The sequence below is a fragment of the Physcomitrium patens genome, chromosome 4, assembly GCF_059467195.1.
Source record: "Physcomitrium patens ecotype Gransden chromosome 4, ASM5946719v1, whole genome shotgun sequence".
In the NCBI taxonomy this organism is placed as follows: Eukaryota; Viridiplantae; Streptophyta; class Bryopsida; order Funariales; family Funariaceae; genus Physcomitrium; species Physcomitrium patens.
Window position 1 is genome coordinate 21422934 of NC_143413.1, and position 26237 is coordinate 21449170.

Consider the following 26237-nt stretch of genomic DNA (forward strand, 5'->3'; position numbering starts at 1 on the left):
GGACGTGTTATTATGGCAAACACTGGGTCCAGAGGGGTCTGACCAGTCTTATGAATTTCTAGAAGAGAGGCTACCTTCCTATGTAGTAGAGTTTGAGTGGTACAGGCGAGGTTGGACTTTCCAAGAAATGCTTACCTCTGGGAGGGCATTGATATTCACCAAAGGAACAAAAGTACTGGCAGTGCCAGAAAGTCTCATGGCGTGAAGACGGCCATTGGGAGACCACTAAGGCTCCAACTATTTATCGTCACTGCTTTTCTAGTACAGAACTCCGCCATCCTTGGACTTCAGATGTGAAAACCATTGTTTTTTGAAGGATGTGAGGTCAAGTAAGCCACTGGAGTTGCAGGAACAGCTCCTGCGACAATTGGCTTGAAATGACCTAGAGATCAGTAGTACCGGGATTTCCTACGGAGGTTTGATGCCTTGAGGTGTGTAAGAGTTCTCCTCGATGTTGACGACATAGACGATGTAGGCCAGTTCGAGAATCTGGTTCCAGCCATCGAAATGCTTGGGTCTGGCAGTCGAATGGTGATTACATCACGGAATCGAGAAGCATTGACACTTGCAACGAGACCAGCAGTCTGCAAGGACGTGTACGAAGTAAAGATGCTCAACTGCAGTGGTTCCAGAGACCTTTTCAACTGGCATGCATTCTTGAGCGAGACTCCAAGCGAATGCTTTAGTGATTCAGCGGCAGCAGTTGCAGACGCTTGTGGTGGACATCCACTGGCGCTGAAACTGATGGGGTGTATGTTGTCCAATATTCTAGACCCTGGCGAAAGAGAAATTGGGAAGGAGGCAATTTGAAAGAGAATAAAACTCTTTCTGACAAACTGCTCATCAGCTACGATTGTCTAGGAGATCGAAAAAAAGCGATTTTCCGAGAAAAAGCCTACCTGATGGAAGGCTTGCTTGAGGACGTAGCTGTGGCCATTTGGAGGTCATGCGAGCGATGCAGCCCTAGTTATTGCTCTACTTCCTAATTCCGTGGTTCATCCTTGCACGAGCTGGAGGACAGGTCATTAGTGAAAGTGGAATTTGGCAGGTTAAGTATGCATGATTTGCTTCGTGACATGGGGAGAAATATTGTTAGACGCAAGACACGAAGTCCGAGGAGACAACGCGCTTGTGGGATTCTATTAGTCTCAAAGATACTGAAAAAAAACAAGGTGTGTTTGTGCAATCGATTAATGATCGTCATTCTTGATGGACTGTTTCCAATGCCTTGCCCATTTTTAGGAGGTTTGTGTGATGCGAAGTTTGGTTTGTTTTGTTGCATTGTTCATATAGTACCATCAATCTATGCTAGCTGGGTCCTTTCTTGCACGCAAACAACCTTAGGGCTGCGTATTTACAAGGGCTTGGGATGCTGGAAGTTCATTAAAATATTGGTGCTTGCACAACATTGTTTGAAAGACTTGATGGATTGCAACGATGGCATATTTCTTAATTCCACAAGCTCTGCAATTTGGCATTTGCGTTGTAGCATAGCTGGTTATGAAGTTGCAATAAGGTTTTTTTAGAAAAGAATGCTGGTTATGGCTGCCATTGATTTGCATTGGTGAATATCGTACCATGTACATGGCGCAAAATGTGTTCAAGGCATCAATCTCTCTGGAAGCAGAAGTATTGATGTGCCATGTGAAGCTTCGAAATTTGCGGGCATGGAAGAATTGCACATTCTGGTACTATACGCTTTCAATATAGAGCTAGATGACTTATCGAAGTGGCCCCAATGGCGCCAAGAACTTAGGTGGCTCTGATGGGAGTCGCTCCATTGTAAAAACTTACCTTCGGACTTGAAGCTTCTTTAATTGACTATGCTGGATCTTAGCCATAACTACAAGTTAACTCGCCTTTGACAAGATGATGCTAATATCCAGGTAAATGCAGCTATAGAGTTAAGCTGGAACAATGTCAATGGGGATAATATGATGGTAGTAATCACTGTATTCATTAAGACTAATTGTAAAAGTACATGTTATTAGCTTGCAAGCCAGATGGTTAATAGATATAGAGATTATTTTTGGACTTATATCCATGATATTGAAGGCGGGGAAGGAAAAGAAAGAAGGGCGGAAGGACGAGTGGCGCAAGCGGAGGGGACCCGGACGGACCCGGGCGGGGACCGGCGTGGCACAGGCTAAAAACGCGTCTGCAAAAGCGTACATTGATTGGATCTAGCCTTCCTCCCCACTTGGCATGTGACCATGTTGATTCTGTTTTTAGGCCAAGTGTAATGCAAGGATCCCACTTGGAGGACAGTCGGCAGGATCCGTATCGGCTGACTCATGGCTGTCTATCATGAAATTGTCTGTACACTACCATTTTATTGCAAAAATGTCTGTAGCTTCTGATAGAATCGTCAATGAACAGGATTTGCCATGAATTATGCATTTTCACTACTTCAGGTGACCACTGAGTCCCATTTGCTCCATTCTCAAAGCAGGCTTACGGTCCGTTCGCACTTTGGGATTGGAGCGGTCAGTGGTGTCAGTATGGTGAATGTAGTCTTTCTCATTTGCCAATAGACCTTTTTAACTTTGTCCTCGGCTCTCCTTCGTTGAACCTCTGCCGTGGTGGTGGGGTCGTGTGAGCCAAAACTTGTTGCCGCAGCTCTTGTGCGGCAGAGTTGGGGCATCGCAATGAAAGAGATACTCAGATATTTCTTGTTTGAAACTTGCAAGTAAGCTCTCTACCGACAATTCCAACAACGCTATTATTGATGTTTCATGCTGAGGCTTCACTGGAATGTTATGCAAGAGGCTGGTTTACTGGCGCAAATGTGGATATAAATTCAGACACCTTATTCTTCGCAATCCATGTCGTTCAACAGATTGTAAAACGTTGAGGTGACCGCTGATCTCTTCCGTTGGAAGCATTTGTATGGGTGGTTTTCCTTGCCGACAGTCGGGGATTTGGGAGGCAGAACTTGACGGGAAGCTCCTTTGGAAGGGTTGAAAACGATCGAAACTTCTTGTTAAGATGGTAAACTTTTCATTGCAGATGATTTTGCATGTTGCTTTTTGCAATTGCTGTCATTTGCCTCAGTCGGGCATACTTAAGGGCGTCATGTTTGGGTATGGATATGCTATCTCTTATGTCTGCTGGATGAAGGCGGGTCACGAAGTATACTTTGTATGCATTATTATTATGTGCAGACCATATTAGGGATGCAGTTTTCGAAGGCTTCAAGCTGAACAGGCCTTCATTCGAGATGGCGAACGCAATGTCTGAGAGTATGGGAGATGAGCGATTCATCGTCAACGTGAGTGCTGGATTGGCTCTCTATGGTGTAGTAGTTGGTCGAGATGATCAAAAACTTGAAAAACCCAGAAGGCAGGTCCTTCGTATGCCTGCTGACTGCAAACTGAAGGCCCCATGTCAGGAATATATTGTTCGAAGCGGACTAGTTACCGATTTTTCAACAAGTGATCGGTTCTTTGAGACTGTGAGCGTGTCTGGCTGGAGTGTTGCTCTTAAAGTGGCTGCGCTGGGTGATTTGGGCTTTCTTGCTGGAGGTGAGATTGGTGTGAATGGAGCAGCCCAAAAGCTATCAAAGCTTGGAGAGATTTCCAGAGGGTTTAGGAAGGAGGTGTGGAAAATGGAATGTCATTACGTTCCTCGAGCTTCCTTTCGGATTCATAACTCACAGATGTGTCTTAGCGAAGAGGCTTTAGAAGACGTTCGTCATTTACGGACACTGGGACAAGCAAAAGCGTTTCTTCACACTTACGGATCCCATGTTCCTGATCGTGAGTATCATGTTGGAGGGATTTTGCTGCGTGGTGCGGGTGTAAGGTCAAGTGGTGGTACTGAGCTTTCGACCCTCATCGAAACTGCAAGCCGACAGCTGCCTAGGATTACGGCCAGCATTTTTATGTCTCAGGTGGGTGGAGCCAAAGCAAGTGGTAGTGCCGAAAAGTTGCAAGCAAGCACAACATGGCGCAAGGATGAGTTTTCTGACCTGTATATGAGAGAGTACGTCAGAGCCTTGGGCCCCTCTACTGCTGATGATGATGAATTTGTGCAAAAGCTCGCTTCAGATAGATCCAACTGGTTCATCATCGACATCAATGAAGATGCAGTCCTTCTACCAATCTGGGATATCGTGGGAAAGGAAGCCAAGGGCCGCGACCTTCAAAGTCAGATGAAACTTCTCCACACAGCTTGGCAAATATCATGCTCACTTGGTTTGTATTGCGATTCGAAGATTTCGCCCGAGTTGATAGATGAATTAAAATGCACGAAGAAAGAACAGTTGCTTCAGCAGATGCAATGTTGCGTGCTTGCGGAGTTGTACGGGGATGAGGCTTCTGTTCCTGAGGCGCATTCGCTGCAGCCACTCGATATTGCGAAAAAACTACGTAAAATACACCTTTCAGCAACCTCCAGCGATGTTTTTAAGAAAGTGGAGCACAATGTTGGAGCACTGCTGTTTAATGTTCCAGCGTTTGAAGAACTGGTGACTTATGTTGCACAGTCAACTGTGGAAGGCATGCACACAGCAAAGCGAGTGTTAGGAACGATTCTAAGTACAGATTTACAGCAGGCGCTGAAAGAGGAAGGGATTACTTTGTCTAGGACAATCCGGGAAATGCTTGAATTGCAAGACAAGCACGAAGAATTTTCCCCCTTGGAAGTGGCAGTACCACCTGCTGATCTGCCTCGCAAGCTTAAAGGCATTGTTGAAAATTTTCTATCATCGCCGGAAGACACATCTTATCATGCACCTTTCAGTGAAGCTGTAGAAAAGGTCATCAAAGCGTGCATAAGTAAATATCGTTGTGAGAAAGTCGAAAAGGTGGTCAAGAGCTATGGCTTCAATGGGCAAGGGATTTTCACAGGTCATTCCTTGACAAAGCGGCATGTCAAGGCTATGATTGAAGATCTCGTTGAGAGTCTCCAACAACAACCAAACCAGCCGGTGCAATTGCCCACTCCAGGTACCGCTTCACTCTAGACTGACTTTGAAAATATTGCACGAAAACTTGTGAGTACTGAATAGTTTGTGAATACTGAGTATGCGATGTTGAGTGTTGTCCAATTGCTGAATCCAAACAAGAGAGTATGGATATTGATTACATTATTTTGTGATACTATGTTATCGGTTTACATAATTGACTGCAATGTGATTTGTTCAAACATAATTTAGAGGTAATTGGAACAATTTGTGTAATAGTATCTGAAAAGACACATTAAATGAAATGGCAGCAGAACCGATACATAATAATAGAATCAAGAATCAAGGTTCGTTTAGCAAACTCCATTTGAAGTTCCTATGTGAGACTGAAAAGTGGTTTTGAATTACTATTGCAGGTCTTAAACACTCAGAGGCACCTTACCTATGGCCCTCCAAAAGTTGTTACTCATATAATGGCGATATAGTTGTTGACCGGTCTTTAGAGAGAAACGATGTTCATGAAAAAATGATTGATTGTATAAGACACAGGGTTGATCCATTCTCTCCTCCCGTTACAATTGTAGAAGGTGCCTTTGATTTTTCAGGCAATTGGGGTGAAGACGATGCTGGATTTGGTGAAGATAGCTCCGGCTTTGACACCTCTCAATCTGGCATTTCATCTCCCTTCCTCTTGTTGGTGCAAATCATGAGGAAATCAGATCTAACTTTTCAAATGGCTTTGAACAAGCTGTTGCTGGAACAGAGGATTGCGGGCTTCGGCGGTGTATGCTTACTCTGATTTCCCAAAATGCATCTTCTTATTCACCTCCTACGATGATAACGCTATAATGGAGTTGAAGGACGGGGCGATATGGTGTAGGGCAGAGTTGAATTTCATCTCTCAGCTGATGTGAGTCTTTTTTCTATCATTTAGTTTGCAACCCATTCTTTTTACTCTGTTTTACAGTAATTATATTGGAGATTATGCTATGCTGACTCTGAAGCTGTTCATTTTCGAAGTGGTTTTCAAATTTTCTTTTCCTTCTCGTTCCTCTTATTTAATTTTTCATTTTTATCAAATGATCTGTGTCTCAATCCAGGACGTAAAGAATAACCAGAACATATAAATATCCAATTTTTTTTTGACAAGATCACATAATTTTGAATTATAACTTAGGACATTGAATTTTTCCACTAGCAATTTTTCCACTTACATATATACAATTCAGCTGAAGGAGAAAGACGGATGTTGTAACATGGCAAAATATTGCTAAGTTGATACAAAAATTATTTCACATAAAATATTCTGTTGTAAATCCCTCTATTTAAAAATCTTTGTTTGCCATATGACCTTGACTCTTTGGAGAAAAAAATTACATGTATAATAAAATATAATTGAGTGAAGAAGTTACATGTTTAGATGATAAGGGTACAAAATCATGGACGAAACATATCAATTGTTGATGCTCTTGCTACACTAAAGTTTTTGGGTCACCAATTTTGCTAGAGCTCGAAAAAGGAAAAAAGAAAAAAAAACAAAGGGAAGGTTGGCTTCCTTCTCCAATCCAAGGGATTTATTTCAGCTGGGTATTTGGGAAGCAAAATGATCTAAATAATGGTTCTTTTTTTGGTGGAATGTGTGGCATTTTGAAATGAAGATACTTTTGTGTAATAAAAAATATGAAATATTTAAAAATCGGATGAAAAAATCAAATTTCATTTTACAAAAGACTACTTGAAGTTGCTAGATTTGGCTGGATGTGGTAATAAAAATAGATGATTAGTGATTTTATGTCCAAAAACAAACATGAATTTGCAAATACCTGACTGCAACAAATTCTTTACAGTACCAGCAGAGAATTTGCAAAATATGAAGGAAACTAAAATAATATTTAATTTTTTAAAAAAAAATACTGGATTTGGATGTTATGTAGCTTCTCTATTGTACAAGCGATGGTGGAAATGCTTTCCCTTTCCAAATGAGTTGAAGGGTTTCGATGATATTTGACTTATACTTCTATGTTGGAAATTGAACTTGAGACCTGTCGTAGCATTAACATAAGTGCACCTGCAATCACTATTTATTGTAATTAAAGAAAAACTAACTCCAACTTCAATGGAGGAATAATGAGCTTTTGTTAGCAAGTAAAAGAAAAGGTGAAGTGGAAGTAGAGAACTTTGGTTCACAAATGGAGAGATATTGACTTATTGGAAAAATACAATGAAAAGGCGAATGGTGAATTCACATAATGATATATATTCAACTTCTTCTCCAATTGGTTGTTTTTATTGATAGTTTACCATGCCTTCCTCGACCATTCATGTTTATATTTTAAGGATTGGAATTGAGGCTAGGTCAATAATATCTGCTTTTACCTTATTCAATGGTGGAGAGGGATGTCATTTGTGTGCATACAATAAAAGGTAAATTAAACATTCAACAAAGGAAAATTACTTTACGTTGACAATAATTCATCATTTATGTTTTGCCTTACTTCTATTATTTCTTATAATTGGCTGTAGGTGTCTTTTTTCCATTCTTCTCAATTCCACTCAATTGTCGTCGTAAGTTTTGCTTCCTTGTTTTGCTTGTATGTTGAATCTTCAACAATTTTGAACTAAAATATTCAACCATTTGTTCTAATCTTTAAGGACCTTTGATTCCTACTAAATAATATTATGGTCCATACAAGAATTTTTTTTGAGTATTCATAATCATTAAATTCACATTTTATAGGTTTCTTGGGCTTTATCTAATGAACCAAGGCAACAATAGACAAAACTTGAAACATTATAAAACACTAAATAATTCCTTTTCTAACACTTGAATTTTCTATTTTTTTCAAAAGATTAAAATAAACTCTAATTGATTTCAATTTATAAAAAAATGTTTTCATTAGAAGAGAATCCTTTAGTAGGTGATGTTTCTACATTGGTTATAATACAATTTTTTTTTCCAAATTTGGATAAATTGTATTAAATTTAGCATAGAAATATGCTAAAATAAATAATTTTAATATAAACAAAGTCACTTTCTTCATTTTTTGTTTTATTTTAAGGTTAGATAGTTTCACTTTGTGGAGCTTGATAGAATTAAATTCCAAAGTTGTATAGGCATAATTAAACAATGCGCTCATTTAAGTGCAAAAATTGCTGTCACGGACATACATATAATTACCTATATGAATAGATAAAAGTATGTAAAAGTAGGTTAATTGTGTAATATCTTCTAGAGAAGCTTCTTAGAAGCTTTATAGACGCTGCTTTGACTTTATAGGAGTCTATAGTTGACTTTTAGGTTAGAAACTTGGTCAACAAGTTAGCCATGTGCCACGCATGTTGGAAGCTTAAAGAACAAGCTAACTATGTGGTCCATCCATAGAAAACTTGCCTTGCAAGCAAAGGCATGTGGCCTAGAAAGTCAACATATATTGGAGGTCTTATAGAACATCGCCACGTGGCTTCTAGTTAGATAGTATATATAGAGGCAAGAGTGAAGCCCTCTTCACTCTTGTCAACTCCTTTCTTACTTCTAGTCTAGTTTCAAGGGTCTCTAGTTTTCTTGTATTTTGGCAATAGTCATTCCAGTTTCTTTCTTAATATACATATTTCTATTTTGTCCTATTTCTTTTTGAGAAAAGTCTCACTTACTCTTTAGCTTTCATCGAGTTCTTGTCCCTGACAGATTGACAAGAGTACACTTACAATATCAGAGCTTTGTCTTTTCTTGATTAAGAGTGGATTACCCCTTTTTCTTGATAAGACATAAGCGCATTAGAAGTTGCGGATTACCCTCTTTTAAACTGATATTGTTCTTAGTATTTTCTTTGTTATCAATTCCTCTCTTCTATTTGTTTTGAGCGTTGTTAGACATCTTCTCTTTTCTAAGTGCTACTATGGCAGAGCTTGTTGAAATGAAGAGTGCAATGGCACAGATGCAAGAACAATTGAGGGAGTTAATGCTTGCGATGCATCAACTCAATTTACCACCACAAGGAGCAACAAGAATGGTAGGAAGTGAAGATATAGAGATGATTGGGGCTGCTTCAACATCTGCACCAAACCATGTCCCTTCTCCCAGAATGGAACACCCTTCGAGTGTTAGAGAACCGAGAGTTGCCTTGCCTGAGAAGTTTGATGGTACCAGATCCAAGTTTCGAGGATTCATCAATCAGGTCCAACTAGTGATTGAACTTCAACCCCAGAGCTATCCAACTCCAGGGTCACAAGTAAGATTCATTGGTACACTTCTTTCAGGTTCAGCATTGTCATGGTTTTCATCTTTTCTTGAACGACGAGATCCAATATTGGATAATCTGGAGGCTTTTTTGGCGGAGTTTCGTTCCATGTTTGGAGAACATGATGCAATTCGTGTTGCAACCAACAAGATCCGTATTTTGCGACAAGGCAATCGATCAGTAACATTATATGCTTCGCAATTTCGACAACTTGCAACTGATATCAAGTGGGATGATGCCGCACTTGTGAGTCAATTTCTCTACGGATTACAATATGAGGTAAAGAAATTGATGCTTAATTTACCTGATCCTCAAACATTGAGTCAAGCAATTGACTTTGCTGTGAAGTGCGACAATCGACTTTTTGAATTTCGATCCGAGAGTCGCACAAGTGGGCCTCAACGTTACTACAATTCAATGGCAACACCGACGTCTCCTCAACACATACCTTCGGAAGTAGAGGATATGCAAATTGATGCGGTACGTTTCAAACCTCTTACTGAGCAAGAAAAGTCTCGTCGTCGACAAGAAGGATTGTGCTTATATTGTGGAGAACCTAAGCACACTGCTCAACATTGTCCAAAGAAGCGACGTAACTACAAAATGAGGAGTACGGCTGTCAAAGAAGACAGTATGTCGGAAAACGAGTACGTCCAGCTACAATAGGGACCGTGCGGCTGGAATCTTGTACAACTTCTAATAAAGGTCCTATCCTCTCCTCAAAACCATCTCCTTGTTTTATAATAGATGTGCGTTTAGGACCTAATAATTACAAAGCCTCTGCCTTGGTAGATTCAGGAGCCTCATCTTGTTTTTTAGATGAAGAATTTGCTAGATGTCATAGAATATCATTAATACAAAAAATTAAACCTGTACACGTAGAAGTCATAGATGGTCGTCCGTTGTCTTCTGGAGATGTAACTCACGAAACACTTCCTGTAGATGTAGTAATAAATGGTCATAGTAGTTGCGTAATTTTTAATATAATTAGATCTCCCTCTAATCCAGTAATTTTAGGCTTATCATGGTTAGAAAAGTATAATCCTCGAATAGATTGGATTTCTCGTAAACTTGATTTTCCTCAGAGCATTAGTAACAGTTCTATTAACCAAGTAAAAAACCATGAGTCTAGTATAGTAAAACTCACACCTATAGGTGCAAAAGCATTTATACACGCAGCAAAAGAAGGATCAACTTTTGCTATTTATGCTGCACCTATTTCTGAAAGCGTAAAGACTTCAAGTGGCATTCCAAGTCAATATCAGGATTATCAAGACGTTTTTGAGAAAAAGAATGCAGATATTCTTCCTGAGCATCGCCCATACGATTGTTCAATCGATCTCAAGGAAGGAACTCAGCCACCATTTGGACCAATTTACAGTTTATCGCAAGATGAGTTGGCTGAACTCAAGACATATATTGACGAGAATTTAGCGAAGAATTTCATACGCCATTCAAAATCTCCAGCAGGAGCTCCAATTTTATTCGTAAAGAAAAAAGATGGATCTTTACGAATGTGTGTTGACTATCGAGGACTCAACAAGATCACAATCAAGAACAGGTATCCATTACCTTTGATATCAGGACTCCTTGACCAGTTAAATCAAGCTAAGATCTATACAAAAATAGATCTAAGAGGAGCATATAATCTAGTACGGATCAAAGAAGGAGATGAATGGAAGACTGCGTTTCGAACCAGGTACAGGCATTTTGAATATAATGTCATGCCTTTTGGACTCACGAATGCACCAGCTACTTTTCAACATCTCATGAATGATGTATTTCGTGAATTCTTAGACAATTTTGTCATCTGCTACCTAGACGATATCCTGATTTATTCTAAGAATGTTGAAGAACATGAAATACATGTTCGTCAAGTATTACAAAAACTCAGAGATGCAGGATTGTACGCCAAGATGGAAAAGTGTGTATTTCACACTACTCAAGTTGACTTTTTAGGATACATCATTTCAAATGATGGTCTTATGATGGATTCTAAGAAAGTCCAAACAATCATGGATTGGAAGATTCCAAAGACTGTGAGAGATGTCCAATGTTTCTTGGGATTTGCCAATTACTATCGGATCTTCATCAAAGACTTCTCACGAGTTGCAGCTCCACTTACACGCTTGACTAGTAAAGATAAATTCCAATGGAATCAAGAAGCGGAAGCAGCATTTGAAGCCTTGAAGACATCGTTTGTCTCTGCACCAGTCTTATATCGTGTTGATTTTTCCAAGGCATTTTTTATGGAAACAGACGCATCGGATTTTGCCTTGGGTGCAGTTTTATCACAAATGGGAACAGATGACAAACTTCATCCGATAGCTTTTCATTCAAGAAAATTCTCAGCAGCCGAGATCAATTATGAGATCCACGATAAAGAACTTCTTGCAATCGTGGATTCCTTTCAAGAATGGCGTCATTATCTAGAAGGTGCTTCTAGTCCAGTCACTGTGTATACAGATCACAAGAACCTCGAGTATTTCATGTCAGCACGCGTGTTGAATCGTCGTCAAGCTCGTTGGAGTATGTCTTTGTCAAGATTCGACTTCATTATCACTTATCGGCCAGGAAAACAATAAGGTTTGTCCGATGCCCTGTCTAGACGTTCTTATTTTGCACCAAAAGAAGGAGATGCAGCTTTTGAGCAACAAAGAACGGTCCTCTTGAAACCGGAGCAATTTCATCTCCGAGCAGTGAAATCAACATTGACTGTTGATTCAACTTTTCTCAAGCAAATCCAGTCCAGTATGTCCTCAGACCCTCTTGTTCATGATATCGAGAATAATTCTTCCAAGTCTCATGATTCTTCTAAGTTCGAGTTCAAGAATAATCTATTATATTTTGAAGGACGCCTATATGTTCTAGAAGGAAAAGCATGTTTGCGTGTTCTTCAAGCACGTCATGACTTTCCAGCAGCAGGGCACTTTGGATATAATAAGACTCTGGAACTCATATCAAGAGATTTTTGGTGGCCACAAATGTGGAAGTCAGTCAAAGACTTTGTACAATCATGTGATATTTGTTCAAGATCAAAAATTCCTCGACATCGACCTTACGGACTTCTTCAGCCATTACCTATACCAGAACAACCATGGTCTTCTGTTTCTATGGATTTCATCACAGATCTTCCAAACTCAAGATCTTATGATTCTATATTTGTGATAGTAGATCGTTTCACCAAGATGGCACATTTTATGCCATGTACAAAATCTATCACAGGTGAAGAAACAGCTAAGCTTTTCATTGATAATATCTATCGCTATCATGGATTACCTAAAGATATCATATCGGATAGGGGAACTCAATTTGTGTCGAGATTCTGGAGGACTCTTTTCAAGATTTTAAAAGTGGACATAAAGCTATCTTCAGCTTTCCATCCTCAAACTGATGGACAAACAGAGCGCGTAAACCAAGTCTTGGAACAGTATTTAAGGTGTACCATCAACTACCAACAAGATGATTGGACAAACCTTCTGCCATTGGCAGAGTTTGCTTATAATAATACGGTACATTCCTCCACGCAACAAATACCTTTCTTTGCCAATTATGGCTATCATCCACGACTTGATACTTTTGATTTTTCAAAAGTTGATAATCCTGCAGCAGAAGATATGGCAAATCGATTGTCAGAGTTACATGCATTAATGAAGGCGCAGTTGAAGAAAGCTCAAGAACGACAAAAGATAAATGCAGATGTATATCGTAAAGAGCAACCACAACTCAACGTGGGTGATAAGGTATGGCTACTTCGTCGCAATATCAAGACCACTCGACCTTGTGACAAATTGGACTATCGTAGGCTTGGCCCCTTTTCTGTTTCTGAACAGATCAACCCAGTTGCATATCGGTTACATCTACCGGAGTCAATGAAGATCCATCCTGTATTCCACGTGTCTCTTCTTGAACTATATAAGACAGTGGATATACAAGGAAGAAGACAAATACCACCGCCTCCTATAGAAGTAGATAATAATGAAGAATTTGAGGTGGAAGAGATATTAGACTCAAGGCGGCGCCGAAATAAGCTGGAATATCTTGTTCATTGGTGCGGATATGATATTAGTGAGCGCACATGGGAGCCATCCAGGAATCTAGCAAATGCATCAGCTAAAGTCAAAGTTTTTCATCAACGACATCCATCAAAACCAAGATGAAAACCTCTCTTATAAAAGAGACAAGATTGAGGCAAGATAACATTCAATTTCCTATCCTTGTTTGTAACTTCTTTGCATTTTGTGACGCTAATTAGATGGAGAGCCAACAACCAGCGGATTCAACTCAAGAACCTTCGTTTGCTGACTTACCGGATGAGACATTGCGATTGTCACAACCTTCAAGACGACGCAACCGAAATGAAGACCCTCAAGAACGACATGTTCTTCCTCGAATAGATGGTGAGATACAACGCGTTTGGTATCACGACCTTGGAAGAGATTCTCGATGTTTGGTGATATTATTGGAGATAGGAACGACTCCTGATGGTGTTTCAAATGTATTATTTGAAGGAAGTTATGAAGGCCTCAACAGTGATCAAATAACAGGGTGGTCTTCTCGCCCTGGAATGGGACACTATCGATGGCTAAGAGGACCCATCAACTATCTTCGAAGAGAAGAAAGATCAGAGTATGTAGCAAATACAATTCGCCGCATATTAGATTTTCTCAATATATAATCACCGCTCCTCGTGGAACTCGTCCCTAGAAGGGGGGGTAATGTCACGGACATACATATAATTACCTATATGAATAGATAAAAGTATGTAAAAGTAGGTTAATTGTGTAATATCTTCTAGAGAAGCTTCTTAGAAGCTTTATAGACGCTGCTTTGACTTTATAGGAGTCTATAGTTGACTTTTAGGTTAGAAACTTGGTCAACAAGTTAGCCATGTGCCACGCATGTTGGAAGCTTAAAGAACAAGCTAACTATGTGGTCCATCCATAGAAAACTTGCCTTGCAAGCAAAGGCATGTGGCCTAGAAAGTCAACATATATTGGAGGTCTTATAGAACATCGCCACGTGGCTTCTAGTTAGATAGTATATATAGAGGCAAGAGTGAAGCCCTCTTCACTCTTGTCAACTCCTTTCTTGCTTCTAGTCTAGTTTCAAGGGTCTCTAGTTTTCTTGTATTTTGGCAATAGCCATTCCAGTTTCTTTCTTAATATACATATTTCTATTTTGTCCTATTTCTTTTTGAGAAAAGTCTCACTTACTCTTTAGCTTTCATCGAGTTCTTGTCCCTGAAAATTGCTCATTCAATGTTTATTGTGTTTTTAATAAAATTTATTGTTTTTAAGTATATTAGAAAATTTGAAGAAATAAGAGCTTTAATTCTTCCTAAATTTGAAAATTATGATTTTCTTGAAGAAAAAAAATTATTTCTTTATAATTTGATGATAGTCACGAATTTTTAAGTCAAAAAATCAAAATAGTAGTGTTGCCTCAAAGAATTGTTATTGCACCTCTAGCTTGAAAAACACCCTATAGCTATTCAAAAATTGACAAAAGGAATTCTATATATGTAAAGGCCTATACAAGCTCTAGTCTGAAGGTCATCATTGGAACTTCTTAATTTTTCAGAAATTTAAAGATAATTATATATATATATATATATATATATATATATATCTTTAAAAAATTAAAGTTATATTGGAATCTTAAAAAATAAAAATTCTTTTTGGTATCATTTGAAATGAAACTAGATTTTTTTTTTTTTTTTTTTTTTTTTTTGCATAAATTGAAACCATAATTGTAAAAGAAGAAATTAATGCTTCAAGTCATGGGTTGAAAGAAGTTTAAGTTCGAACCCAAAATAAACTTCCTCAAGGCAATATTTTGTGTGTCATTTTGTCTACCACCAATTTGCCAAAGGTTTGCTAAAGGCAAAAGACTTTAAATAGAATGTTAGAGCATCCATTTTCAACAGCTTAAGCAAATCAGTACACTTACAAGTGGAATTTATAAGTGGAATTGTATTTGATGGATTTGCAATAAAAAATCATGAATTATAAAAAAAAAGTCATAATTTTTGAAAGTCCAAATGCACTAACTATAAAATTATAAAGTTTAATTGCATGATGTGCCTCAAACTGTTTTAGTTGTCGATATTAATAAGCTATACATTTTAAACCAATTGCATCTAGATTTTTGCAAATTTGATTTCACATGCATAGTTGGAAATGGGTACTTATATGTCATTTCTTCTTGCCTAGACCTTTTGCAAATAGATCTTTTAAAAGTTAAATATGTTAATTATAAAAAGACCTCCATAGTATCATTGAACTTATTTTGCCAAGTCTTTTTTAATTTTAGAAAATATATTTTTATTATTGTGTCTAGTTAAAAAAAGAAGGGCACAAAACCATAAATTTATCAATCTACTATTACTAACAAAGGACCATTCTAATTTACCTTTACTAGGATTATATTTTAAGGCAAAATTTAAAATTTTTTAATAAAATCTAACATAAATATATGATAAATTTCATAAAAGTTGTTAAACATTTTAAGAAAAACTATCCTAAAAACATAAATCAAGGTGGTTTTCTACTTATAAATGGACAAAATAAGCTATCTACAACATAGTATAAAAGGGGATGGCACATAATCGATCAGTGAGATAATATTGTATCGATGGACGGCCAATATCTCACGGATCGATCATCTACAATATTTTTATCAAAGAGGAAATTAGCATGACTAATTCGTCCAAGTCAAAGTTGGATATAGGCTTGAAAAATATCGAAGCATTGGCAATAAGAACTAAGAATATAAAGGCCTATATCACAAGACTTAGCAACAACCAAGGAGCTGGAGCACTTCAACTATGCAACATGCAACTCCACAATATTTTTGCAGTAGAAGGTCATCAACAATTCTAATCTAATCTAAGGAGAAACTTCATCTATTCAAGATCTCAACCAGCGTAGAGAAAAATGTTTCTTTGCCGTTATTTTTTTTACACATAAGCACAAACTTGGAACATATCATACACATGACTATCGAGAGATTCAATATTATGCTGCTAGAATAGCAAGAGCTGGAAGCACAAAGTAGACAACATTTAAGTTGTTTAATTTGCTCTGGCCTGTCATGGATCTCAAATGAAGGTTCGAGAGTCTTGAAACTTGATATGATTCTTGAGAATGTTCTCAAGCTCTATGCGGAGCTCCTTTGGGTCGTGATTGTACTCAGGTGGGATGTGAGTACAGATATTAGAGCCCGGGAAATTCTTCACAATATCAGCTTGATGGTTGTAGAAAATGTACTCTCGCACACTTGCACACTGACCGTGAGCATCGCTCGGTGTTGCCCAAGTTGGGAAGTACTTGGTAAAATCTTTGTACTTAGCCCACTTGCTCCGCCAAAATGAGCGTTGTCCCTCTGACTTCTCCCATTTAACGTTCTCAGAAACAGCTCTGGAACATGATGTGCAAGACAACTGGCTATCCAATTCGCTGTGTTTCTTTGCTTTCAACCTAATTCCAACAAGCCCTTTGGGTTGGTGGAGTGTGTCATGCAGGCCAGAATGTTTGGCTGCTTTGTAGCATGTAAGTTGGCACTTGGGACATGCCTCCTTGCACCTTGGTTTAGCACCGCTCTTGCTCCAGTCCTCCAGTCTGTCTCGCACGCCCTTTATCATCTCTTGCTTAAACGCAGTGTTGAGATGCGGCGTAAACGCTGCATCGTCCATAGCGGTTATGATACTAGTTTGAATGAAATTGTAATCAAGATTGCGATAGTCATACACGTCAGCACTTAGAGAGGATATTGCGCTGGCCAAATCTTTGGAGACTTTTGAATGCAACTGATCGCAGAGTGTGCTTAAGAAGAGTTTCAACCCAGAATGTTCCAGCCCCGCTTTTCTGGACCTAGAAGGCTCCAGCCCAGGTATGTTGAACCCGGTATTTGTCAATCCAGAGTTTTCGCAGGCAGATTCAGCAGCCACTGCTGCATTGTTCAAAGCAATCTTCACCCCCTTCAAAAAGGATTCCCAAGGCCTATGACTTCCCCAAAATGTGATCAATTCTCTCTCCAGAAGAGTGTTCATTATGAACTCGTAATGTTCACTTCCGTTAGCTGTCCATTGAAGAAGTTCTGCCGCTTTGTTGCTCCCGCCTTCCGCAATGTTCAGTAAGTGAAGGTCAAGGAGAGCTCTGAATACCTTGGCGTTTGAAAGCCATCCTTGTGTCTCCAAAGTCCCAGCAAATTCTTTGATGAGAATCGGTTTGAAAGCTTCTATCATGATGTTTCCGGACTCCCTCGATTTTCTCTCAGGGTTTACCACATTGAAAATTGCTCGTACTAGCATCTCTGATCCACCTACCTCGTTTGCACAGTCCACAAAAAAGCACCGAAGTCTGTCCTTCTCTTGTTCAAGTTTCCTTGCCACATTATGTTCAGCATCCCAGCGTTGTTGGATGGCACATAATCGATCCGTGAGATAACGCTTGACCCGAATATGCGCATCTTGCTGATTGGTCTTGGTCCCCCAGAAGCCTGATTGACTTTGTTGTGCACGAGCCGAGAGTAGGCTCTTGGTTTCCCTAATCACCTCCTCAACGATGTGGTTTGAATATTTGATAGCATCCGCCAAACATCTATCCACCATCTTTTGTAAGCCTTCGTCTTGAAGGTCAAGTCTTGAGCTTCCTCTGGCATCCCCCTTCCTCATTGCCGATGGACCTGCATATGAAGCAGAAGGGAATCCCACATCAGCCTGAAAAATGCTCCCTTCATCAGCTTGAAGATTATACAACTGTGAGATCTCAGAGCTAGCATAAACACTCGTCAACCACTTAGGAACTTTATCTGCCATAGGTGTATGCTTCTCCCTAACTTCCTGTAAGATTCTCTGAAACATATCTTCAAAATGGTTGTCTACTTGCTGTCGGAAACGCTCTGGATACTCTCTGTTCATGACAATCTCTTTTTTCTTGAATAAAGCTTTGATACTCAGTTGGAGCTTTCGATAGTAGTGTCTAACCACGTTTTCGAAATCCAAGACCCCAGCTGAACCTTGACAACGCCCTGACCAATGGAAACGACTTTCATGGAGATACTCTATCCAATGGTCAGTCTCTTGGATCTTCCACTTTTGCCAGCGAGGATTACTTGGTAGCACGCCCACCTCAACTGTCTGCTTCTTGATGGTCTCTTCAACGTTGTCAAGCATGATGCTAGTCAACACTTTGACGTCCTCAAGGATGCCTGATTGGTTGTGAAGGTTCCTCTCGAAGATCTCAAATTCTTCATCATACTTCTTGGTGACGGCTCGGCGATGACTCTCCAGAATGCTCGTGAGTTCTTCGTATGCTGAGAACTCAACAAGAGACTTAAAACTGAGCTCAAAATCAGCAGTTGTAATACATTTCCAAACCATCCCCAAATAGCCACTCCAATCAGTCAAGGTATGAGAGTGCCAAGCCCCCCTCTCGGTCACTCGTTTATGGATGTACTCACGAATCTGCATCACCTTCGTTCCATAAGCCCAATCAGGAATATCCCCGGGAGGCATGTTCTCCTTCTTCAGGTTGCCCAAGTATTTGACGTCACTCTTATCCGCATCTTGATGCACACGAAAATTGATGACGGAGTTGATGAGATCATCGGCTGTGATTTGCTCATGAGTTTTGGAGCGGGAAACAGACTCAAAATTATTTGTATTATAGTATGATGTAAACTTTTACTTTTGTTCATAATCTAGACAAGAATTATTTTATGCATCATTTAAAGACATTTTTAATTCTATGCCAATTACACTTATAAATCTATTTGTGATGAATAGTGTTTATTTTTATTTCTATTTATATTGACAAAGAGCTACTGACTAAGTTTAATTTACTTGAAGTCCAAAACCAGACTAAGCCATTGTAGAATGTCCACCACATTGGTTACTATTTTTCTTCCATTTTTATTAAACACTTATACTAGAGTCGTTCCAGACTCTATGGCATCTGCAAGGTCATCACAACAACTGCTACAGGAGTGATCCAATAGAGTTTGAATGCAAACATTGATTATACATAACCCTTGGGAGGAGTTTGTAACCCTGTTGAACCCACATGAGAACCCAAGCTTTCATAACCTCAATATGACATCAAACAACTGATAACTACAGCATGTGCAAACAACCGAGTTGAACATGTGCACAGCTTCACTCACGCGCATACCGGAAATCGCTCTGTGAGCAGGTGTCTCAGGAAGGACGCCTCTTTGTTCAGAAGATGTCTCGCCGAGTCGAGCATCCCCTTACAGGCAATCCTGTGCAAACGTCAGATTAATAACAAAACCACAGGCATGAAATCGAACGTGACCAAATCCAACCAGAAGTGTGGAAGACGCAGCTTGTAACATTCTCTGACTGCATTACCAGCACTCACCCGTCTTGAAAGGCTTCTGTGTCAGGGACGAAGTCTGTCAACAAATCGGCAGCCTCAAATGACCCACGGATGCTGAGAACCACTAGTCTTCGACTATGAACAACTGCAACGAAGTAGGAAGGCTTCGCGAATCCTGCGTCGGGTGTGAGTTTGAGCAGGAACATCTGGAAGAATCCAACAACAAAACCAAGTTTCAGCCTCCTTTGCACATAATACGCAGTCATAAGTGCTCTTCGAACAATTCCTCCACCAGGTTGCATCTCTGATCCCCGACGAAGTTGACAACAAGCTGTAGAGATGGACTCCAACTTCCAAGTTTCTCTTCGGAAGTGGTTGAAGGAGGGACTGGATCGTGCATATCGGTTGCTTGATGGAGGAGTCAAATTCGTGCCGTAAATAAGATTGATGTGGGAGGTTACACATGCACAATTTTGACAAGACTATGACATTAATATGTAGCATGAACAGGGCATCCAAAGATTTGTGAAGAGTGTTTTTCGTGCACCTCCTCCTTCGGGTCTAGAAGCATTGGTTTTAAAACTTCCTTGAGCTCATATGCAGCAGTTGCGCATTGGTGATAAAACAGCATAGTCCCCAACACAAACCTGCATTCCCAAAAACACAAGTTGTGTCAATCATAAGTAATAAACCGAGTTGAGCTACTTCTTGACTCTGTGATCCTTTACAAACAGGCGGTGATAGTTGATTTGAACCATACGAGCTGGTTGTACACAACACCATGAAATTTCACAACTGCAATCGGATTTTTTTAATTTATCTTCCCTCAGTGACTTCATCACCATCAACAGTGTCCTCAGCTTCTGTAGTGCAGTGAAATTTCATCATCCCAGGTAAAGAAGTGTGATGTTTGTGATTGAATTAGATTTAATTCAATATTTTGTCTCCAGCTACAGCCATTTTCAATAGAAGAACAGGGCTATAGATAGAGCCATGATTTTATTGCATCATTAGTGACCATGTTGCAGAGTTTCACGTATGATTTTTGTCATGGTAAATTATGTAGCAAGTGGATGAAGTTAGTAGTGTTGCCACAAATATTTTTGAATTTAAAATTAATGACATTTCTAAATTATATTTTTATTTGGTTTTGATTTTTAATAGATGTGTCGGCCAAATATATATATATATATATATATATATATATTTATATATACAATTTTTTTTATCATTTAAAAAATGAAATCACTTTTAATATAAGTGGCTAAGAAAATTTCCTGAATATTAATTCAAATAAATAGGGTAATGTCACGTTTAAATATGCTATTAACTTCAAGATCTACTTTCTCTTAAATAGCCACCTTTGTGTATTTGCTACTTTAAATTATATGATTCTTAGTCTAAAAGTAACTAATTCATGAAGCTTTAGCACTACAATTAAATATTAAAATATTCTCTTTTAAATTTGAATGAACTAAATTATGAAGGTAGTAGGCGAATCTTTATTTAAAGTTTTTTAATTGTATTTAACACTTTAATTAATCATATTCGGTTTAAAGTCCATTATAACAACTTTTAAAAATTAAAAATATTTTTTCTAAAATAATAAAAAAAATAATAAAATAATATAATATATGATAATTTTTTATTTCTTATTGATTTATGCCATATTTTCTTTAAAAAATATTTTATTTATTATATTAATTTGATATCTAATAACCATAATAAAATGGATTTTTACTTAGTATCTTTTAAAGATGAACAATGTCCATCCAAAAAATAGATATCTTGCCTATATCTAGTAAAGATTTGTAATGGAGTGCCAAGTTGGATTGCCTTTCATACCACTTATGTTGCTTGCATTACTAAATCATTTTCTTTCCATGCCTCTAGTTCTATCCTAACTATCCATATTTGTATTGGTGCCATTAATATTGCCAACCCTTCTCAATACTTGGCCTTAAGACCTCTCAACTCAATTGATTGGCTCATACAATCTAGACCATAAGATCCCATAAATCACTTATGAATTATTAATGTGTTAAAAAATAAGAAGTAGAAATAACGGAAGGAAATAATAGAAGGACATAAGCAAGTAACATATTGGAGAATGGATTAGCACTGTAAAAATCAAAGAAACATGCAAAGTATCTTTTTCACTTAGTAATTACTAATAGGTTATTTCTATGACATTCTTTATTCAAAACTAATTCTTTAGCTACTTTGTATTAATACAATAACAAAATTTCATTCCTTGTCTATATTGAATCTTTAAATTTAGATATATTATTTGTATTCTTTATTTGTTTTTTGAGTGTAGGCTTGAGGCTTTAAGCCTAAGTGTTTCAAGCTTTGTTTTATCTTTTGGATTATAAAAACCATAAAAATAAAGCTAAAATTTTATTTTTTTATTTTTTTAATCATTATATATATATATATATATATATATATATATATATATTATAAGTATTAGATTAATTTCTATAATTGAATATAAGGGCCATTGTAATTTAATGGTTCATGATGGCAAAGCCAACCGTTTGGATTAGAAAGCCTTGAGGCTACTATCTTATAAGACATTATTGAACCTTTTCATTGCATGTTGCAAAAACCTCTCTATTCAATTGATTAACTTAAGAAATCTTAGTTGTTAGATCTTCCAATTGAATCTTAGTTATTATAAGATGTATTGGAAATTTGATATTGAGAAGTTTATTATTAGTCAAAAAAAGTACAAAGCTTATTGTTATGGTGATCTTTATTGCTTATATATGTCTTATTTTCAATCATTTTTTTTGCACTTATTTGTATTAAGTTACCATCCAAAGCCCTCACTTGCATCTAATTTGACCTATCTCACTTTGAACTTATATAATTCTATATAAAATCATTGAAATTATTTAGAACCTTTTACAATATATTATATAACCTATCTACTTTTTATGCTCTAATTTTTAAAGTTTTTAATAAATCAAATCATATTTAGCAAGAAAAATTCTTAAGTTAACTTTTTGTTTACTATTCTTCCCTCACAATCTTATATCTAATTATTCTTTTATGCATATCTCTTAAATTAAATGTTATAATAATATAATTTTTTTAATTATATTTTTAATTTAAAAATATAATTATATTATAATTTATATAACCATAGCTCTAATAGACATCAAGTTTTGACTCCTCAAAGTTACTATCCTTAATTTGAAATTTTGGTAGACCCTCTTTACTTTGGCACATTGTTTCTTTTTGACCTAATCAGTTTTTGCCCTCAAATTTTTTGTAAAAGTAGATAAACTTGTCTTAAATACTATTTCAAAAACTTCTTCTAATCAAAGACTCCAATCAATGACATTAGACTCCAATCTACGATCCAAAATCTGCCTTCTTTATTAATCAAAACAAAAGATATAATAATAGTGCCCTTTGTGCCTTTCTTCATTTTCTCAAGTCACCTTGATACCTCAAAAATATTATCAAGATTTCACCAAGATTTCTCTAAGATGTCTCTTAGTTGTTTCTAAGATGAGAAGCCACCACATGTTGTCTATTCTATCTTTATCGTAATTTTCACCACCAAACCTTCCCAATTATTAATCTAATGGCCAGTCTTCTACTAATACAAAGAAGTACATGAATTAAAACTAACATCAATCTAATTGTATACTTAAGATAGGCAAAATATATATAAGATACCTACCTTTTAATCATTAAACGACCTATATGACAACAATAAAGGAGTATTGGGAGAAATGCATAAGAGAGAGAGAAGAGGGAAGTAGAGGAAGGAAGGGAGAGGCAAGGAGAGGAGCTCAAAGGAAGTTGGTGGTACAAGTAGGGAAGCACAAGGATGTGGCAGAACAAGTAGCCTTGCAAGGAATATTATATAATAAAGATTCATTTTATTGGTGGTTTTTATGACTACATTATTATGGTTTTTATATTTGTTTTCATTGTAAAAATACTTTAATACATAGTGCTCGTAGAAAATATTTTACAATTTATAAAATAATTTTTTAAAAAATAAACTTATATAATCTTATCTATCCAAATAATATTTTAATAGAAAAATTATTTAAATGAGTTTTTTTAATTTATAATATAAAAATATGTTAATAAAATTTTAAAATCATTTTAAAAGAGTATGTAAAAATTGAATATCTATTACAAGAATGAAATAAACTAAAATTTTACCAATCTATATTTTATTTCTTGTACAAAGATAATAATCAATGATAAATCATTGTTTATAAAATATCTATATTTGAGAAAAAATTAAGGAATAAATTTTTTGAGTTACTAAAATTCTTCTTGGAAACAAAGGTATGACATACTTTGAGTGTTGTTGTGTTTTCTTTGAAGAAAGAGTGATGGTTAAAAATTGGGATTGAGAGGCAGATTCTAAATAAACTTCAACATTCATATGAATGTGAATCACTGTAGGCTCAATGAAGAGGTAGAATATGGATGATTGTGAGTTCAATGAAGAATGGATTTTGAGTTTTCAACCTGCCGACTCCCTTGGTTTCCCTTTGTTCTCTTCCTCTGTTCCTAGAAATCCATCAGCAATTGCAATTGAATTTTCTTAATTATAAGTGCTTGATTAGTAATCAAGTCATGGATATTACTAAAGTACTTTGAATCAATATGCTTTGTCAGATCAACTTTAATAAAACCAACTTACATCTGTGCAATACAAGCACTATTGTCTTCATGCAAGATAGTTGGAAAATCATCATATGAAAATCCATAGGTTGTTTGAATGAATTTATCAATTGATTGCAACCAAATACATTCTCGAGATGCTTCATGTAAGTCAATAATTTTTGCATAGTTGGATGAAGTTGCAGTTATTGTTTGTTTTACTAATTTCCATGATATTGTAACTCCATGTCTTAAAAATATATATCTTGTTTGAGATTTAGCTATTGCGGTATCAGATTTATATCCCGCATCACAATATCTAAGTAATTTTGGATCTGCAGATTGTGTGTAGTACAATCCCAAATCTTCAATACCTTTTAAATAACATAATAAATGTTTGATGCCATTCCAATGTCGTAATGTTGGACATGTACTATGTCTTGCAAGAACACTAATTACAAATGTAATATCTGATCTTATACATGTAGTCAAATATAAAAGTGCTCCAATCGCTATGAGGTATGAATATTAATCTCCTAATATTTCCTCCTCCTCCTAGCATGGATGATATGGATCATGACCATCATGACCACATCCAACCATTGATAAGGACAATGAATAAACATCAATCATATTGAGTCTCTCCAAATTTTGTCTAATATACGTTAGTTAGTAGAGAAAAATGCTACCATCTGTGAGATGCATAATCTGAAGACCAATACAGAAAGTTGTTTTTCCTAGCATTTTCATCTCAAATTCATGTATAAGTAGGTTAGTAGCTACAAAACATGCAAATTTAGTGCCCACTAAGTTAAGATCATTAACATATACAGCGATGATCACAAAACCAATTTTATCTCGTTTGATAAATAAAGAAGGAATTAGTAGATTACTTACAAACTTATGTGTAATTAAATAATTTCAAAGACATTGATACTACATGTGTTAGGATTGTTTTAAATCATACAAGGCCTTACATAATTTAATACCACAATATTATCCTGGAAGAGGTCTATTTGGAGTTTTATTTCTAAACCAGGTGGAACTTTCATATAAATATTTGCATCAAGAGAACCATATAGATATGCAGTTATCACATCCATTAGATGCATCTCAAGGGTGGCATGAATTACCATTCTAATAATATATCAAAATTTAATTGAATCTATGACTAAAGAATATGTGGATTTATAATCAATACCAAATCATTGAATAAATCTTTGAGCAACAAGACGAGCTTTATAGTGGATTATTTGACCCCGAGCTTCTTGCTTGCATATTAATACTATCTTATATCCTACAGGATGAGATATAAGAGTGTCTATGATTGGACCAAAGACTTTCTCCTTACGCAAAGAAGCATACTCTTTCTCAATAGCAGTTTTTCATTTTGACCAATCAGAGTGACGCATCGCTTTCTCGATGGTTTGAGGTTTAGGATTGTCTTCTTTATAAGAAAAGACTTCTATAATCATACATACAAATGATTCATCTATCGTAATAGATGGTCTATCTCAAATATCATTTGTAGCACAATATAGAATAGATAATTCTTTACTCAACTTGATCTTATTCCTTCCAATTCTAAGATTGTTTTTCACAAGAATTGAAGGTAAATTATATATGGATATATCATCTTGAATTGGTGGTCCGGTAGGATGAGTGGCAATTTCTTGAGAAATAATACCAAGATTAGTCAATTTTATAGCTTTCTTCTTACGTGGTTGCTTATTTGATCTACAAGTTCTTTTAGTTGTTGTTGTTATAACTTGGGATATTCTAGTCAATGGCACTACAATCAGAGCAGGACCATTCTGAGCCTCATTAATAGGAACTCTTATAATTCTAGATGCATCATTGAAGCCATCAGGTATTTCATCTACGATATGTTTTAGATGTAAAATCTTAGCAATTTCAGTTTCAACCAAAGATGTCCTAGGATCAAGATTTGTTGTAAACATTTTTGATGCTTCAAATATAAGTACTTTATTTCTTTGTTGATTGGATACTCCTCTTTGAAGAGATGGAAATACATTTTCTTCAAAATGGCAATTTTGCAAACGTGCAAGTAATAATGTGTCAGTTGATGGATCAACAACACGAATAATT

The 26237-nt window shown here is 36.8% G+C and overlaps 2 protein-coding genes across 2 annotated transcripts; one reads left to right on the forward strand and one right to left on the reverse strand.

The window, feature by feature from the left end:
* The first annotated feature begins 1043 nt into the window (after positions 1-1043).
* Positions 1044-5896, forward strand: LOC112280764 (uncharacterized). Its single transcript, XM_090250148.1, has 6 exons — positions 1044-1172; positions 1606-1886; positions 2056-2689; positions 2840-2991; positions 3165-4949; positions 5323-5896. The coding sequence occupies exons 5-6, from the start codon at positions 3221-3223 to the stop codon at positions 5703-5705; spliced, it is 2112 nt and encodes a 703-aa protein (XP_090106274.1). The 5' UTR covers positions 1044-1172; positions 1606-1886; positions 2056-2689; positions 2840-2991; positions 3165-3220; the 3' UTR covers positions 5706-5896.
* A 13296-nt stretch (positions 5897-19192) lies between these two features.
* LOC112281680 (uncharacterized) lies at positions 19193-20219 on the reverse strand. The gene is made up of 3 exons (XM_024518474.3): positions 20035-20219; positions 19530-19693; positions 19193-19410 (listed from the first exon to the last, which is right to left on the reverse strand). Exons 1-3 carry the CDS (start codon positions 20116-20118, stop codon positions 19308-19310), a joined length of 351 nt encoding a protein of 116 aa, XP_024374242.1. The 5' UTR covers positions 20119-20219; the 3' UTR covers positions 19193-19307.
* Positions 20220-26237: the final 6018 nt, after the last annotated feature.

Excerpts from the sequence above, each read along its gene's own strand:
- LOC112280764 (XM_090250148.1), top strand. The coding sequence starts at position 3,221 with ATGGCGAACGCAATGTCTGAGAGTATGGGAGATGAGCGATTCATCGTC. Across the intron at positions 4,950-5,322 it reads GGTGCAATTGCCCACTCCAG|GTCTTAAACACTCAGAGGCA; the intron begins GTACCGCTTCAC and ends TTACTATTGCAG.
- LOC112281680 (XM_024518474.3), bottom strand. The coding sequence starts at position 20,118 with ATGCTGTTTTATCACCAATGCGCAACTGCTGCATATGAGCTCAAGGAA. Across the intron at positions 19,694-20,034 it reads TTCTAGACCCGAAGGAGGAG|ATGTTCCTGCTCAAACTCAC; the intron begins GTGCACGAAAAA and ends GGATTCTTCCAG. Across the intron at positions 19,411-19,529 it reads ACAGAAGCCTTTCAAGACGG|GATTGCCTGTAAGGGGATGC; the intron begins GTGAGTGCTGGT and ends ACGTTTGCACAG.